Source organism: Danio rerio, chromosome 3, assembly GCF_052040795.2.
Source record: "Danio rerio strain M-AB ecotype USA chromosome 3, GRCz13ab, whole genome shotgun sequence".
Classification (NCBI taxonomy): domain Eukaryota; kingdom Metazoa; phylum Chordata; class Actinopteri; order Cypriniformes; family Danionidae; genus Danio; species Danio rerio.
In genome coordinates, this window is record NC_141023.1 from 5817501 (window position 1) to 5834883 (window position 17383).

The 17383-nt window shown below is 40.6% G+C and overlaps 1 protein-coding gene and 1 long non-coding RNA gene across 2 annotated transcripts in view; one reads left to right on the forward strand and one right to left on the reverse strand.

Moving 5' to 3' along the window:
- LOC101885088 (uncharacterized) overlaps nt 1-5095 on the reverse strand; it is a 34293-nt gene extending 29198 nt beyond the window's left edge. Inside the window, exons 1-3 of the mRNA XM_087243578.1 lie at nt 4417-5095; nt 3959-4303; nt 1688-2032 (exon numbers count right to left, since the gene is read on the reverse strand). Of these exons, the coding sequence (XP_087099704.1) occupies nt 1688-2032; nt 3959-4303; nt 4417-4474 (748 nt within the window). The 5' untranslated portion in view covers nt 4475-5095. The remainder of the gene's footprint in view (nt 1-1687; nt 2033-3958; nt 4304-4416) is intronic.
- A 5908-nt stretch (nt 5096-11003) lies between these two features.
- The window catches only part of LOC141381116 (uncharacterized), a 34358-nt gene continuing 27978 nt past the window's right edge, over nt 11004-17383 (forward strand). The window contains exons 1-2 of the long non-coding RNA XR_015480336.1: nt 11004-11418; nt 12961-12988. This is a non-coding gene — a long non-coding RNA (uncharacterized LOC141381116). The remainder of the gene's footprint in view (nt 11419-12960; nt 12989-17383) is intronic.

Genomic DNA, 17383 nt, shown 5'->3' on the forward strand with positions numbered 1-17383 from the left:
CATTTTTAACCTTCATTTGGCCATTTTTAACCTTCATTTGGCTACTTTCAGCGATTGTTAACCTTCATTTGGCTTCTTTTAGCCATTTTTAAACTTCATTTGGCTACTTTCAGCTATTTTTAACCTTCATTTGGCTACTTTAAGCATTTGTTAACCTTCATTTGGCTACTTTAAGCATTTGTTAACCTTCATTTGGCTACTTTTAGCATTTTTTAACCTTCATTTGGCTACTTTCAGCAATTGTTAACCTTCATTTGGCTACTTTTAGCAATTTTAAAAAAGTGACTCAAGAGCAGTGGCTGCAGGCTTCACTCAGTAGAGTAAATTGCTAGCTCAGATTGTTTCATAACTTGCTGATATTTGTTAACATGTATAATTGTTGGTCATTTAGGTAGCAATAAATTCCAATAGTGCTATAATTGTTGTCACTTTCACAAATGTGTTAATTTCACAAGTTAAAAAGAGTAAGTACACAAGCTGTGACTGTTTAAAAGAATGTAACTGTTCATTATCAGAGTTATATTAAAAATAAAAAAATAAGTTACCAAAAAGTGTTTGTATTACTTTTACAAATAGTCAACAATATTTTTCATACAAATCTAAATGGACACATTTCAAATTATTTTTTAGATGGCCAGTCAATTTGAGAATATATTAATTATTTCGAATACTACATAAAGATGTAGTTTTGAGTTGTGATTACGCATCACGCAAAGTAATGTGTTAATAAGAACCTATTTATTGTGCATCTGGATGTAATTTTTTAATATAGTATAATACATGGCACCTCAGAGAGTAGAGGCATGACAGGATAACACTTGTCAGATACTACATGATGACGTCACTGGTATGCAAATTAGTGTGTGACAAATTTAAATATTCAAACACTGCTTCACATTTGTGAATGAGGTTTTGCATTTGTGTCATGAATGTGTATTTTCATTTTGTGCACAAAAATTGTTTTTGTTAATAAATATTTTATGTACACAAATCTGGTTTCACGCATGTGAATTTGGCTACGCATATGTACATCGCATTTTGAATTATTATTAAGACTAATATAGCCCTATACAAAACAGTCAAGAACAGCAGTGACAGATAGTGATCAAGGTGATTCAAAGTACCCGGAGGATGTGTTTGTTTTATTATTTGATATCCTACTATACTTTGGAATGACATGACTGACCAATCAGAAACAAGTATTTTAGAGAGCCAATCAGAATCAAGTATTCCGAACCAATGGGAATCAAGTATTTTAGCGAGCCATGCTACAAACCTAGTTATTCAACCTGTCTCTACATCACAAATACAACCAATGCAAGATGCTAAACACATTTCTGTGGATCTTATAAACACCATCGCTAATCAGATGAATTAAAGGGATAGTTCACTCAAAACTGAAAATTCTGCCATCATTTACTCTCCATATTCTTGTTACAAACCTGACTTTTTCTTCTGTTGAACCCGATATTTTTATGAAAGTTGGAACTTTCGTGGTTTTTGTTTTTCCTATCATGGAAGTCAATGGTTACTTTCTTACTTACATTCTTCAAAATATCCTCTTAAAGTCAATGGTTTAGAACCACTTTGGTTGGGGGTTAATTATTCCTTTAAGTTTAGACACATACCACATTAGTGGTGTGAGATTTATGCGGTTTACACTTGTAAAGTAGTTTTCTTGACTCACCCAGTTTCTCCAGTACTGCAAGTGCACTGGCTGAAAAGTTTCCGGTCTTGACGAGACACATGTAAACTCCTGCATCTTCAGTTCTGATGCTCCTCAGTCGGACAGAGAAGTTTCCTTTGGAGATTTCAGAGGAGAAAAACTCCACACGCTCTCTGTATCGCTCATCTCCAGGACTCACAGTGTTCTTCTCAAAAAGCAGAAGCTGGAGGTTTTTATCTGTTTTCCTCCATGAGACCTGTTCAATCTCTTCAGGAGGGACGTGAGACTTTACCGAGCAGTTAAGAGTGACGTCTTCACCCACAGACGCAGAAACTGGATTAGCAGATCCTGACACACTCAAATACTCTGAAAGCACACAGATGAATTAATAAAAACACTACTGTCATGTATCCTCCTGAGACCCCGCCTGTCCTCTGTAGTGGACAGTGTTTTAAAGAATTTATTTTTTTTTTGAGCTTCTCTGTCAAGTCCTGTTGTACTGTTCAGATACCATCCTGGGTTTCTAGTGATATATCATTTGATTGGCTGGCACTGCCACATCCAAAATGGCCGGCACACAAACGAGCACATTTTATGGGAAGGAGAGAGGTCCCTACTGAAGAAAACAGCTTAAACCAGCCTAGGCTGGTTGGCTGGTGAACCAGGATGGATTTAGAGGGGTTTTGGCCACTTCTAGGCTTGTTTCCAGCCTGGTCCTAGCTGGTCAGGCAGGGAGATGACCAGCTAAAACAAAGATAAGGCCAAAAAACCCTCTAAAATCAGCCTGGTTGTCCAGCTAAAACCAGCCAACCAGCCTAGGCTGGTTTAAGCTGTTTTTTCAGCAGGGGTATGTAATGTAGCTTTTAAAATGTTTTTTTTTTTTACTATTATTATTGCATATATATTTGTTTATTAAAGTGTCAGGAACAATACGTTTAGCTTTCAAAGCTGTTAACTTGTTTGTGTTTCATCATCCTTTTTTAAATGTCCACTATAGAGGACACCAGGACCATCTTAATGTAATTAATGACTGCATGTTGTAGGGTGCAGAACTGAAGCAGAGAGGACTCTTTATAAGATAGTTGAGGGAGACTCTGGCTTATATTCTGACAATCAGACAATTAGAGAATGACCATCCGTTTTAAATAACTTTTATGTTGAGTTTGTTTAGGATTAACACATTTCTTCCTTTGTTTTTTGTTTGTTTTTTCAGTTCAGTTCTCGATCAGACTAAACTGTTTCAGGACCCTACTGAAAAAAACAGCTTAAACCAGCCTATGCTGGTTGGCTGGTTTTAGAGGGGTTTTGGCCATTTCCAGACTGGTTTCCAGCCTTTTCCAGCCTGGTCTTAGCTGGGAATTGGGAGATGACCAGCTAAAACCAGCTTGACCAGGCAGGCTGAGAGCCCAGCCAAAACCAGCTATGTCCAGCTTAAACCAGCCTGGTCAAGCTGGTTTTAGCTGGATTTAGCTGGTCATTTTCCCGTCTGACTAGCTAAGACCAGGCTGCAAATGGCTGAAAACGAGCCTGGAAGTAGTCAAAACCCCTCTAAAACCAGCCTGGTCGACCAGCTAAAACCAGCTTACCAGCCTATAGGCTGGTTTAAGCTGGATTTTTCAGCAGGAGAATTTCAATACAAAAGGAAAAAATGGCTTTTGTTTAGTTTTTGTTACATTATAATACTGGATTAATATCCCTTTACAGTCATATCCTGTACAGATTTGTTGTCTGAGTTTGGGGGTCGTTTCAAACTAAAATGGTTCTGTAGCCACTACAGCTAGTGGACATGCTGTAAAATTTGAAATAAAAACAAAACATAAAAACTCAGAACTCAAAAAAAAAAAAAAAAATTACCCAAAGGACGTAGGAAATCACAGAAGAAAAAAACAACAACAAAAAAAGACCTTTTTTTTCTTTGAGTCTCAGGAGTTTATAGTAAATACCACAGTGTTTTGAACCATGCTACAGTAAAGTGTTCATACTGTACACTATAACTCTTTGTTAATGAATGCTAGAGTGTTTCAAACATAGTGAACTGATAAACAGTGATTACTACTTCACTTTTTACTACAGTAAACTGTGGTGTATTGTAGTATAATTTACTCTATAGTTGTGGAAAACTATTCGGTCATTTGTTTATATTAGTTGTTGTGTTACCATAGCAACAACAGATAAATAAGTACTACTAATTAGTTGCTTCAAACAGGCCTATATATGAGTATAAACATTTAGCAAAGTGAAATCGCGTAAAAAAATAAAAATAAATAAATAAAAAACACGATTTTTACTCACCGACTGCTTTAATTTGAACCAGTGTTTCGTCAGATTCCTGCTCAGTGTACACTTTACATCGGTAAAAGCCTTTATCTTCAGCTCTCATATCATCCAGGCGGAGAGAAAAGTTCCCATGCTGAATCTCCTCAGTAAAGAAATGAGCTCTTTGATAATAATCCTGATACTGGGCATCTGGTCGACTCTCGCCGTCTTGAAAAACATGCACTAAAGTATTCAGATTTGATCTTATCCAGATCACTTTTAGTTCTTTCACAGGTAAAGATTCGTTAACATAACAGGGCAAAACCACGGATGACCCCAGAAGAGCAACCAGTGGACCAGATGGACCCTTCACTAAAAACCCTGTGAAGATTTTGAAAGAAAATGTGGGTTGTATCAAAAAGTATAACAAATCCAATCAACAATCGTTGTTGTTATTCACACAGACCGGCTGCAGTTTTAGATAGCCTACTTACCATTACAGCTGCAGCTCATCAATAGAGCTGTCACGAACAAGTTTTTATGCAAGTCCATTTTTAATTAACAGGCCAACACAAAATTAATTCGGACAATGTGAGACGATGCAGGCGTACGTCCACAGATCTGCTTTCACTTTCATTATTGTTCCCTTGCTTTCAAAACGAGTTAAACCTGTTTAAACATTTTCTATAAAACACGATTAAACTCTTCCAAAGTAACAGAAAACAGCAGATGTTTCTTTTTAGAAAGCGCTGATTGTAGAAACAACAAAGTCCCAAGGAAAGATAAGATACCCTTGCGCAGCAAGTGCTTGGCGATGAAGTGAAATGAAAAATTCCATCTACCTGTTAGGGGCGTCGCCAGTTTGATGGCAAGGTAAACACCTAAAATGTGGCAAAAAAAAAAAGAAAAAACTTTTCTTGCTGCTAACTGCTTAATAAACGCTGTGGGAAAAGTTAAAAACAACTGGTCCGAGTGCAAAAACGCTATAGCATATGTCGTCAACTGATTACTTTTCATTGGTTTCAAAAATAAGTGGTATAGAGATGTTAAACGTGAATGCGTGAAATACATCAGACACTTCGAGGAACTTAGAAATGAATCAACAAATGGAACCAAAACAACAGAACTAAATCAATATAAGCAAATAACGACGGTTATAGACATTTATAATTCATATAATAATAATAATATTAATAATATATGAAGCAATAAGCAATCAAATGAATATGTATAAATAACGCCTCGTGACTTAATAATGGAATACAGTTGAAGGCAGAATTATTAGCCCCCTTGTTTATGTTTTTCCCCAATTTCTGTTTAACGGAGAGCAGATTTTTTCAGCACATTTCTAAACATAATAGTTTTAGTAACTCATCTCTAATAACTGATTTATTTTATCTGTCATGATTACAGTAAATATTATTTGACTAGATATTTATCAAGACACTTCTGTACAGCTTAAAGTGACATTATTAAGGCTTAACTAGGTTAATTAGGTTAACTAGGCAGGTTAGGGTAATTAGGCAAGTTATTGTATAAGGATGGTTTGTTATGTGGACTTAAAAAAATTATATATATATATATATATATATATAGCTTAAAGGGGCTAATAATTTTGTCCTTTAAATATTTGTTAAAAAAATTAAAAACTCCTTTTATTCTAGCCGAAATAAAACAAATAAGACCTTCTCCAGAAGAAAAAATATTATCTGACATACTGTGAAAATTTCCTTGCTCTATTCAACATCATTTGGGAAATATTTAAAAAAGAAGAAAAAATTAAAGGGGGGCGAATAATTCTGACTTCAACTGTGTGTATATATATATATATATATATATATATATATATATATATATATATATATATATATATATATATATATAAATGATCATTTTTAAATGTTTTTGAGAATATGTAAAATGTTGTAATGTAATCTAAATATGTACATGAAAACAAAGCAGCACAGGAGATTCAAACCACATCTTGAATCTCAAAAGGCTTTTATGATGCAACAAATATTTAAAAAAGTTATGCTATGTCTAACAGAATTACACTTTTATTATGCTGTAAAGCAATTTAATTTCATGTGTATTTTTTATTATTATTTTCTAACTGCTATAACCAGGGCCGGAGTGGGACTCTTTTTCAGCCCTGGAGTTTCAAGCCTCAGACCGGCCCACCTCAGTTCACCACTGACTATATTAAAATAAGGTTATTTCCAATTCAGTTTCTAATTACACTATCACATCTTTTTTTGAGAAAACAGCACTTTTAGAACTTCAAATGTTCAACAACCCTTACAGTATTATGTCTTAACAATAAACATGAAAAAAAAAAAAACAATTGTTACTCAGACAATGACCGAACCCAGGTTGGCCGCGTTATAATCTAACGTACTAACCACTGTAACAAACAGCTATACGTTGAATGGTGACTTATCTAGTTATATCATCAATAACCTGCATCCAGCTCACGAGGCTACGAGAAAATAGATAAAAAGAGCAGAGCTTCGGTAAAATAATGAATAAGAAGGCTGTGGTCAAGTAAATAAATAAATTATTTTTAAAAAGTGTGACTGCTGAGAGCAACCGATTCTGGAGCTAGGGACACCAGCCCTAGCAGCCAAAAAAACGGACCGGCCCACCGGGAATTCTCCCGGTCCTCCCGATTAGCCAATCCGGGCCTGGCTATAACAGTAGACCTTGAAAAGTCTATGTCTGAATAAATAACAGAAAAATAAAAAATAAAAACAACTAGGAGGAATCGATAATAAACATTCACACAATTTATTTATTCATTACAAATTTTCCAATATTTTGCTTGCTTGGTTTTCTTAAAGGGCCTCTATGATGAAAATCATCTTTTGTGAGCTGTTTGCGCAGAGCTGTGTGTAGGTATAGTGTGTCCACTGTCATATTGGGCTGATAGAAACATAAGTCTCTTTTTAAAAATGTTTTTATTTTATTTATTGTTTTTACTAACGTTAAAATAGCATTTAAATCCCTCGCATTTTGCTGCTGACTACAATGTGACACAGGAGTGCGGTTTCCCCGCCCACCAAATTGATTGACAGTCACATATTAACATGTGTCTGTAGTAACTGTAATGCAGGGGTGTCCAAACTTTTTGCGCCAAGGGCCATTGTCGCCACAGCGGAATGAACCGCCAACTTATACAGCACGTTTTTAACGCAGCGGATGCCCTTTCAGCCGCAACCCATCTCTGGGAAAAAAAAAAAAAAAAAAAAAAAAAATATATATATATATATATATATATATATATATATATATTACAAATAATATTTCATATAATTTTCTGTGCTGTGCAATTAGTTGAACCACCTCATAATAACTAGCCAGCATAGAATTTTTTCTTGCACTTTATTAGCACGAAAAAACAGCTGTTGTTGAGCTGACAGGGCAGCTGCTAATTGTTTTACTTTTTGATATCATTCGCCACCAGTGTAAAAGCTGAAGGCCTGATGTTTTTTTTCATAATGTCTTTTAATATTATATTCCTTTATTACTGCAACTGATTCCTGGCAAATTAAACAGACACATATTCCACTGACCTCTGTGAAGAAATATTGTTTGACCTAACGTGACTGAAATTTCCTGCACTCACTGTTGATTTTCCTTTTTCTTGGTTGTGCCATGGCTTGCCAAAACGTGATTATCAATTATGTTTCCTTTAGTTTGTTCGGTTCGTTTTACTTCATAACGGGAACTGCTGCCTAATTGAAGGCATGTAATAGCGACACCCGGTGGTTATTTATTGAATTACATTCATTTCTGTATAGCGGGCCAGATTCTATTAGTATTTATAAAAAGCCCGTAGTTTGGACACCCCCTGCTGTAATGTATTGTAAGGAACACCACCCTCTTTAAGTCACCACTAGACGGCAACAGCCTATAAGGCCGCTACGCCACTGGTTGGCCGGTGTGTAACAGGTTATCTTGTGTTACCTCGGGCTAGAGACACAGCTATGAACAGACAAATAGATAGACATAAACACACGCACACGTACGCATGCTTGCACAAACGCACGCACAGGCACACGCACACACACAGAGAGAGAGAGAGAGAGAGAGAGAGAGAGAGAGAGAAAGAGAGAGCCAATGATGACAATCTGACAAGTGTCTTTTACGTACAAGTAATATGAAATGCTTTGGCGAGTTTGTTATTTGTGATGTAGAACGCACAGAAAGGGGCCACATAGAGAGACAATGCAGCGCTTGTGAAGATTCTGGGTGTTCACAACGGTTTGACGGACAAATATGAATAGGGTATGTGCGGAAATATGCTAAAGGACTTAAATTTGTCAGTAACCTGGGTTAAGCGCTTCCGGTGAACTGTAGGCCAATGCAAAATACGGTGCATTTAAGGTCTGTTTTCTTTAAAATTCAGCGATCTCCACTGGCTGAGTGATATCTGATATAAAGTGGGTCTCAGATTGTACATAAAGCACTGCATTAAATTACATTTCCCCTGTCATGTCTTTATAATACGAGCGTTTATTTTACCCCAGTATATTCAATGGAGCTTCTGCGCTAGCCTGCCGATCCTGTGTGCACGTGCGAGTAAACGGCTTTTCGCCTTGTTTTACGCTTGAGCAACTAAAAGAAGGGCAAAGTCTATTTAACTGATGGTATTTTAATTGACTATTTTTAATAGCATCTCTATGGGGTATCATAACAGGTTTAAAAATTAAGACCGGGGCTGGCAGGCACGCCGTTACAAAACCACCCAATTTTACACTACCCGCAAAAAAAATTCAAAACTGCCCAATCTGGCAACACTGACCTCAGGCCTCACCCCTTCGCTGCGCAGGGTGTATGCGCGTGGAGAATTTGCATAACCTGAAGCCAGACCCGGACCTAACCAATTTGGCCCCCTAGGTGTAACCCCGCCGATCCTACGCCACCCAACCCGCTCCGAGCTGGTATCGAACCGGCAACCTTCCGCATGGGAGTCAGTTGCTCTACCAAGGAGGCTAAAGACCATGGCCTCTAGCGTCTGTCGCTAGAGCACCTTTTGAGGTTAGAGGAGTGAGGTTTACCTGCACAGCACACACTGGCTGGCCTCTGTTACATAGGCAAGATTTCAGGTAGCGCCCTGTCTCATCGCAGTAAATTCCACTGCTAGTGTATAGTCATAACAAACTAAATAGCTTTTTGATCGACTACTACAAGCTGGGAAAACGTCAGATAAATATGCCAATGCAGTTAACATTATTGCTGAATAGATCTAATATTTTCACATTTGCTTGAGGAAGGAATGATGGGGGTAGTTCCATTACTATTACTATTTTCCTTAACATCTATGCCCATCCATAACATTAGCTGACTAACAGATAGTACTATAGCTATTTGTTGATTAGCAATGTTATGTCATATCTGTCAACGTTGGGATGTAAAAAATATGGGACAACAAATAGCTTCAAATGATAGAATACATAGCAAACTACTACTTTAGTAACTGTTTGTGCTCATTTAAGAGAAAATTTGTTGTGTTTAAAATAAAACACGCAGGACGAAAAAAAAAAAAAAACGAAAAAATTAAGCACTTTTTCGACAGTCCCTTACTGAGGGTAAAGTTTAGATCGGATATGCGTCCGGCCGGAAGTGCGATATGCACATTAATAAAGCAGCATTTTTTTATGACATTGTATAACAATAATTAATATTTTTACAGTACTGTGATGGTTGGATTTAGGGTTGGGTTTGGGGTAGGCGTTAAAAAATACATTTTATTGGGTAATTTAATAGATAACATAACTAATACTCGGTACAACTACAGTTTTTACATTACTGTGACGGTTGGGTTAAGGGTTGTGGTGGGGGTAGACGTTAATAAAATACAACAAATAAGAAATTTAATAAATAATAGAAATAATTTGCGTCAACTTCCGGCCGCAAACGTATCCGCTCTAGCAACAACTCAGCGCGAGCTCTCTCGGCTAAATGCATATTGCGAGGGCTTAAACGGAGCAGTGGTCGTAATGTCGAGTGGAAAAAAAAGAAAAAGACAGCTGTGAAACATAACCAGCCTTGTCTTTTTGTAGGAAACACGCTTAAGATCTTTTAGGGTAAGAGGTTTTTGAGTAATTGCCGTCAATCACTGAATGTGTCAGAAATATTGAAAACAAAAGCAACTTAACTGCGCTCATGTAGCGTGCCCCCCTGGATGTACAGCGCCCTTAGCATTTGCCTATGCTACAGGCCGGCCCTGCCTGAAGCGTTTGTGATCTCACTAACCCTGATGTATTTTTTAGTAGTCCCCAAACTTCGTTTGCTGTAGGCTTTGCTAAGCTAACTCTGTAACTCACTTATTGCATTGAATTTTGAGCGTCTTACACTTAGAGATGTTGTTTATGTTTACACAGCTACATTACACATCAACTAAAGTTTAAAATATTGACTCATACAAGCACACAAATAAACACAGTGACACACACAGACAAATACGTACACAAACAGACCCGCACAATCACCCACAGACACACAAACAAATACATACACAAAACCCTGCTGAAAAATCCAGCTTAAACCAGCCTAGGCTGGTTGGCTGGTTTTAGAGGGGTTTTGGCCACTTCCAGGCTGGTTTCCAGCCATTTCCAGCCTGGTCTTAGCTGGTCAGTCTGGAAAATGACCAGCAAAATCCAGCTAAAACCAGCTTGACCAGCCTGGTATAAGCTGGATATAGCTGGTTTTGGCTGGACTCCCAGCTTGGCTAGGCTGGTAAAGCTAGTTTTAGCTGGTCATCTCCCAGCCTGACCAGCTAAGACCAGGCTGGAAATGGCTGGGAGCCAGCCTGGAAGTGGCCAAAACCCCTCTAAAACCAGCCTGGTTGACCAGCTAAAACCAGCCAACCAGCTTAGGCTGGTCTAAGCTGGATTTTTCAGCAGGGAAGGAAAATACAGACAAAACAAACAACTTTTGTTACACTAAACAAACATAAAACAAAGAAATAAATGGGAAAACAACGATTCCTTACCTCAGAACAGAAACTGAAGCTGTAAATCACTGAACTACATTACCCACGATGCTCTGTTGTAAACAGGAAGCGCGTCAAGGAGGCACACGGGTTTCAAACCGGTGGAGGACAAAGTGATTCATAAACAGCTCGTATGAAAGCATACTCATTCGTAAACAATAACAGCTCATGTATTCGTGTGGACTCATTTACAGAGTCACTTTACATTAATGTATTTGACTCGGACTAACAGATTCTTCAACTATACTCGGACTAAGAGATGAATCAACGCTAAAGCTCTTTTGGTCTGTTCAGAACACAAAAACACACTCAGAATTTAATGTGTGTCTAAATCCACGCCATCAAGACAAGTAAAAGAAACTGAAGATCTCCAGTGGAAATGAAGATTTAATTAATTAATTACTGATCAGCTGATGCATCGAGGAAAAGCGGCGCTGGTTTCCATTGGTAACGGGCACGCGCACAGATTTCACCACAAACACTCGACCCTCCAGATATGGTAAAACCGGCGGTTTTCCTAATAACAGCTCTTTAAATCAGTATTTATTCACTCACAGCTATCTTAATTAAAGTAATTAAATACAGTACACTGAAGCGAACACAAAGTCTTACTTGTGGCTAACAGAGTAGTAACTGAGATTATTAACGATAATAACAACTATGTTAATTATCTATTCAGCCTCGTAACAAAAACATGTTGATGTTTAGTTTGTAAGGTAGTAATGTGTATACTTTATTTAGTAGTATCATGCATGTGGTATAACACTTTGATATTTGTAGTATAAAAATGTATAGTGCTAAGCAAGAGAATCTTTTACACTCATTGATATATAGGGAATACACAGTCATATTTGCTTTATTTCTAGATACATTATTCAGACAGATGTCAAATTAAATCTATAATTAGTATTTTTGTTTGTTGTCATAGCAGTTTTATTAGCTTATACTTGGCAGATACATAACATACCGTTAATAACAATGTAATATCACAAATTTTGTCCATACTCAATATGTTTAATATGCAAAAACTAACAAAGATCGAATGGTTAGCAACAAAATTACAAATGTATAAAATATTTTTTAACTTTCTCTAAAAAATGTATTTAACCCTATAGAGCCGCACGTATCATATTTGAAACACAGGTTTCTAAGACCGATATAATATCAACCCGATCAATACTTTGTTTAAAAACTTGTTATATATGATTTGATAAAAGGTAACAGGTAAAAAAAAAGGGGAAAAACTGCCTAAAATGTTTTCTGTTGTCAAAATGTCAAGGGCAAAATATTTTTTTTGTCATTAAAATTAAACACCTGATGTATCAAATATCCCTGCTAAAAAATCCAGCTTAAACCAGCCTTGGCTGGTTTTAGCTGGTCGACCAGGCTGGTTTTAGAGGGGTTTTGGCCATTTTCAGGCTGTTTCCAGCCATTTCCAGCCTGGTCTTAGCTGGTCAGGCTGGAAAATGACCAGCTAAATCCAGCTAAAACCAGCTTGACCAGCCTGGTTTAAGCTGGACATAGCTGGTTTTGGCTGGGCTCCCAGCCTGGCTAGGCTGGTCAAGCTGGTTTTAGCTGGTCATCTCCCAGCCTGACCAGCTAAGACCAGGCTGGAAATGGCTGGAAACCAGCCTGGAAGTGGCCAAAACCCCTCTAAAACCAGCCTGGTTGACCAGCTAAAACCAGCCAACCAGCCTAGGCTGGTTTAAGCTGGATTTTTCAGCAGGGATATGTGTATCTCAGAATATATATATGGCAAAAATTTGTTTATTTGCTACATGGTTTAATAAACATCTAATTTCCAAAAAAGTTGAATTTTTTGGGGGACTTATAGGGTTAAAAAAAACACTCAGGGTCTTTCCACAAGTCTTTAAAAGTTTCAAACAATAAGATAATATATTATGGTGTAATATATTGCAGTAAAAATAACAGTTACACATCATTGTGGTATTTAAGCAGTTGTTAATCAGAATTCTGTTTTTGTTAAAACCAAAAAAATGCTGATATTTAAATTTAATTGTGTCATATTTGTCTTTTGCAGTCTTTAAAACAGAAGAAGGGGCTCAGGAGTGAGTTTTTTTCTTCTTTTTTCTTCTTCTTTTATCTCTATGTTGTCTTTGATTACTGTATCATTCAACCACATATTAGAAAATGTTGGGACAGTATGGAAAACACAAATATAAAAAGAAAGTAATGATTTCTAAACTAACTTTGACTTGTATTTCATTGCAGACAATACAACAAACATTATTTATTTAATGTGTTTCTCATAATCAATTTATTTAAAAAAAAAACACATATAGCAATTCTGGCTCTTGCAACACATTTAAAAAAAGCTCATGACATGAATCCATGTCTATAGACCTTTTTCTTGGAACACAAAATTACCCAGTATGCTTTGCGTGTATGCGCTAGGTGAATGCGAAGAACTTCCGGTCGGCAGCTGATGCGTGTAAACAGTCACATTTGGACAGCTTTGAAACGATAGTTTTAATCTATTTTACCTGCTTTTATCCTCTTTGAACTAATACTGTTGTCCATCAGCAGCATCTCCTGGACTGATCATTTAAAGAAATGCGATCTAATAGGATGGAAAACAGCTGCTGTGAGGCGTTTTCCCCTCGTTGTCAGGCAGCATCTTCTGCAGTTTAAATGAAGCCTCGTCATCGCTAAAGTCAACATTTTCTCTTTATTTCAAATATATAACCAGCCCAAACAAATGTAGTTCACCAAAATGTTTGACACACACACGAAAATATAGGCTAGTGTCATTTCAAAATGACAGAAAAACACAAACCGTGGTAAAAACAACACACGAAATAAAACACAAACGGCTCGCGATTAGAATGAACAGCAAATCAGCCAGCAGAGCATCAATAACAGACTTTTAATGCTCATTTTTGTAAATTGCACGACTTTCATACCTGTTAAGTTTCATGCCAGTACTCTGGTTTTCTCTCTCTCTGCGCTGAGCTAACAGCTGACAGGCCGGGAACGCACACACACACTATTTCTGACGGCAAACACGTGAACTACAGTCGGAGAACGTTTTTCTCGTATTTCTTGAACCACATGTGACAGATTATAACGGCTTTAACACACACATTTCTAAGTTGTGTGTCACAAAAACGCTCTGTTATCTATTTAAAACGTTATTGAAACCCATTTTCGGAGCGCAAATTACCAGTTGAAAACACTGTAAACGGAAGTTTTTCGCATTCTACCGGAAAACGCTGGTCGCTATGGCGCCCTCCATGCAGCAGCCATGAAAAAGGTCTATAGTGAAGTAAATTTCATTTGCGAATTAAGTGAATTTGACACATGAATGAGGCAAGTAAACTTAAAATGTTCAGTGTCTAATTACACATGAACATCGCGATTTATAATGTGGGCAAGAGTACAGTGTCCACATTGTTGCATTTTGTGCTTCAAAATGCACCACACATTCTCTATTGGAGACAGGTCGGGACTGCAGGCAGACCAGTCAAGTACCTGTATCCTCTTCCTCCGCAGTCAGGACTTTGTAATGTGTGCAGAATGTGGTTCTGCACTGTCTTGTTAAAACATGCATGGGCGTGACACAAACCCATACCATCACAGACCCTGGTTTTTAAACTTTGCTGGTAACAGTCTGGATGATCCTTTTGGTACGCAGCAAACGGTGTCCATTTCTCCCAGAAATTACCAGAAATACTGATTCATCTGACCACAGTACACATTTCTACTGTGTGATGGTCCATTCCAGGTGCCTCTGAGCCCAAAGAAGTCGATAACGCCTCTGGACACTGTTAACATAGGGCTTCCTTTTGGCACAGTACAGTTTTCACTGGCATTTGTTGATGTAACTACGCATTGTGGTAGTTGACAGGTTTGCCGCAGTAGTCCTGAGCCTATGTGGTGATTTGCCTATAGATGAATGAGGTTCCCCTTCGGTTGGGGAACTTCAGTGCCATAGAGTGGATTGATTGAATCCACGAAATGGGAGGATTCGGTTCAGAAGCCGCTTGTCTGAAAGAGTATTGAACGGGCCAATGAATGCAATGAATTGGCAGCGTAAGCTTGCACAGGTGTACTTCATTGCCAATTATCCCAGCATATAAGCACACCTGGAGCGAGCAGACGCCATCCTTTTCGCTTCAGAGACTTTCTGATCGAGTCGATGAGGGTTCCTCCTGCTGTGACCAGCGATTCTGAGCGAACGAGAGCATTCTCCCGGTCCAGAGTGTGTACACGCAGTGGCAGACGGTCGAGCTGGGTTTCTCCCTTGCCTGGCGTTCTTTGGGTCCGGTCCTCCAGAGCGGTGCGTATAAAGTTGCAAACTTCACAGAAAGAGCAACACAGTCGTGCAGCACGTCCTTTTCAGGACGGCGCTCCGACTGTGCGTTTCTGGATGCGGTGGTTTCCTGTCCTCGGATGATGGGCATGAGCACTGCGTTGCATGTCTGGGGGGTCCAGCATGTTAATGCGCTGCTCGCGGGCAGTTCATGTCGTCATTGCGATGCCATGACTGTTGCGCAGTAAAGATCGCGGCTAGCCTTTGCAAAAGGGCGAACCACCCCAGTTGTCCCCTGCTCTGCAGCGGGCACTCGGGCAGATCTGAGGGTTTCAGCGAGAGATAATCCGTCGCCCACGGGCCCGCGGACCTCCCGCTCCTCTAATCGCTCCATCCAAGCTTCGGGCGGGGGAAGCGATCCGTCTAACAGATGGTAGCCCTTACGCCCGATGACACCGGAGACCAGACGTCCACCGCGGCATCGGAGGGTGGGCTTTCATTGTCCGATGATGATCCAGACCCGCTCGCCCCCTTCGGGCTGGTGAGCGCTGTCACTACGGATCCTGAAACGGACATGTTAGCCGTGCTTTCCCGGGCTGCTTCGGCCGTGGGTTGGAGATGGTTTATCCCCCAGCTCCGCGGCCGGACCGACTAGAGGGGCGTTCCCTTCTTCCCGGAGGTGCACAGTAGGCTCACGCGGTCTTGTAAAGCACTTTTTTTCTGCTCATGCTGCGTGTCCCTCCACCCTAACCACTCTTGACGGTGGAACAGCCAGGGGGTGTGTGGTGATTCCTCAGGTTGAGTGCGCAATGGCGGTAAATCCGCACGGCGCCTCTTCTTGGCGGGGTCCGCCTCGTCTCCCATCCAAAGCCTGTAAGTTATCTACCTCCCTTGGAGCTAGAGCTTACATAGCTGCGGGCCAGGCTGCTTCCGCCTTGCATGCGATAGCCACCTACCAGCGCTACCTAGCGCAGGCGCTGGCCGAGCTGCACGAGGGTGGGTCCAACCCAGGCTTACGAGCTTCGCACCGCCGCCGACTTAGCTCTTCGGACTACTGAGTCCGCTGCCTGTGTGTTGGGGAGGACGATGTCCACATTAGTGATCCAGGAGCGCCACCCCTGGCTGCGCGAAGTCGACAAAGTCCGCTTTCTTGACTTCCCCATATCCCAAGCCATGTTCGGCGACACCGTCTGTGAATTCACCCAGGAATTCAAGGCGGTGAGAGAGCAGTTGGTGGGTGATGTCTTATCGGCGGTCCGTAGCCCGCTCCGCCCACCGTGCCATTCATACCTGCTCCTCGCCGAAGGCGCCCGCCTACGAGAGCTGCTCCGCCCCCGCACACGCCTATGGCGAAGCGAGCGCGTCGGGCACCTCGGAAGCAGGCAGCCCCCCTGCCCAGAACGCCGTTAAGTCTGTCAACGGACCGCGAAGCGTCCCTGGGACAGGCCATCTGGAGAAGAGGGAACTTGCTCTTTCCCCGCTGGAGGGCGGGGCCCCATTTCCAACGGCACTTTTTACTGCCATGAAAACATTATGAAAGGGCACTTTTCACTTCCCCAGATGTGACAGCCCGAAATCTGCCAGTCTGGGACGCTATGCTTTCTAGCTTGCAGATTCGGTGCGTTTCGCCAGTGGCTCACGAGCGCTGGGAGGACGGTCTCCTTTCTCCCACCCCTCGAGCCTCCCCTCCGGAGCTCGGGTTCGGAGTGAGAGCAAATATCTCACCTACAGCTTTTCCGTGGGACCCGCGAGCTTCCCGGATCAGCACACCCACTCCGCGCTGCCCCACTGCTGGTACGTCAGCGATTGTAGCGATGAGTCCATTAGCGGGAGCTCTGCCTGCCTGGTTAGCGCGGGCCAGCTCTTCGCGGTGGCTCATACGCACAATCAGACTCGGCTATGCGATTCAGTTCGCGAAATGGCCCCCCAAGTCACGGTGTGTATTCACCAGGGTCAGCCCCCTGTCCGCCCCTGTCTTGCGAGAGGAGATTGCTGTCCTCCTGGCGAAGGATGCAATCGAGCTGCTCCCTCCAGCCGAGATGGAGAGCGGGTTTTACAGCCCACACTTCATCGTGCCCAAAAAGAACGGTGGGTCACGGCCAATCCTAGATCTGCGCGTTTTGAACCGCTGTCTGCACAAGCTGCCGTTCAGAATGCTCACGCAGAAGCCGGTGCGTTCGTCCTCTGGGTT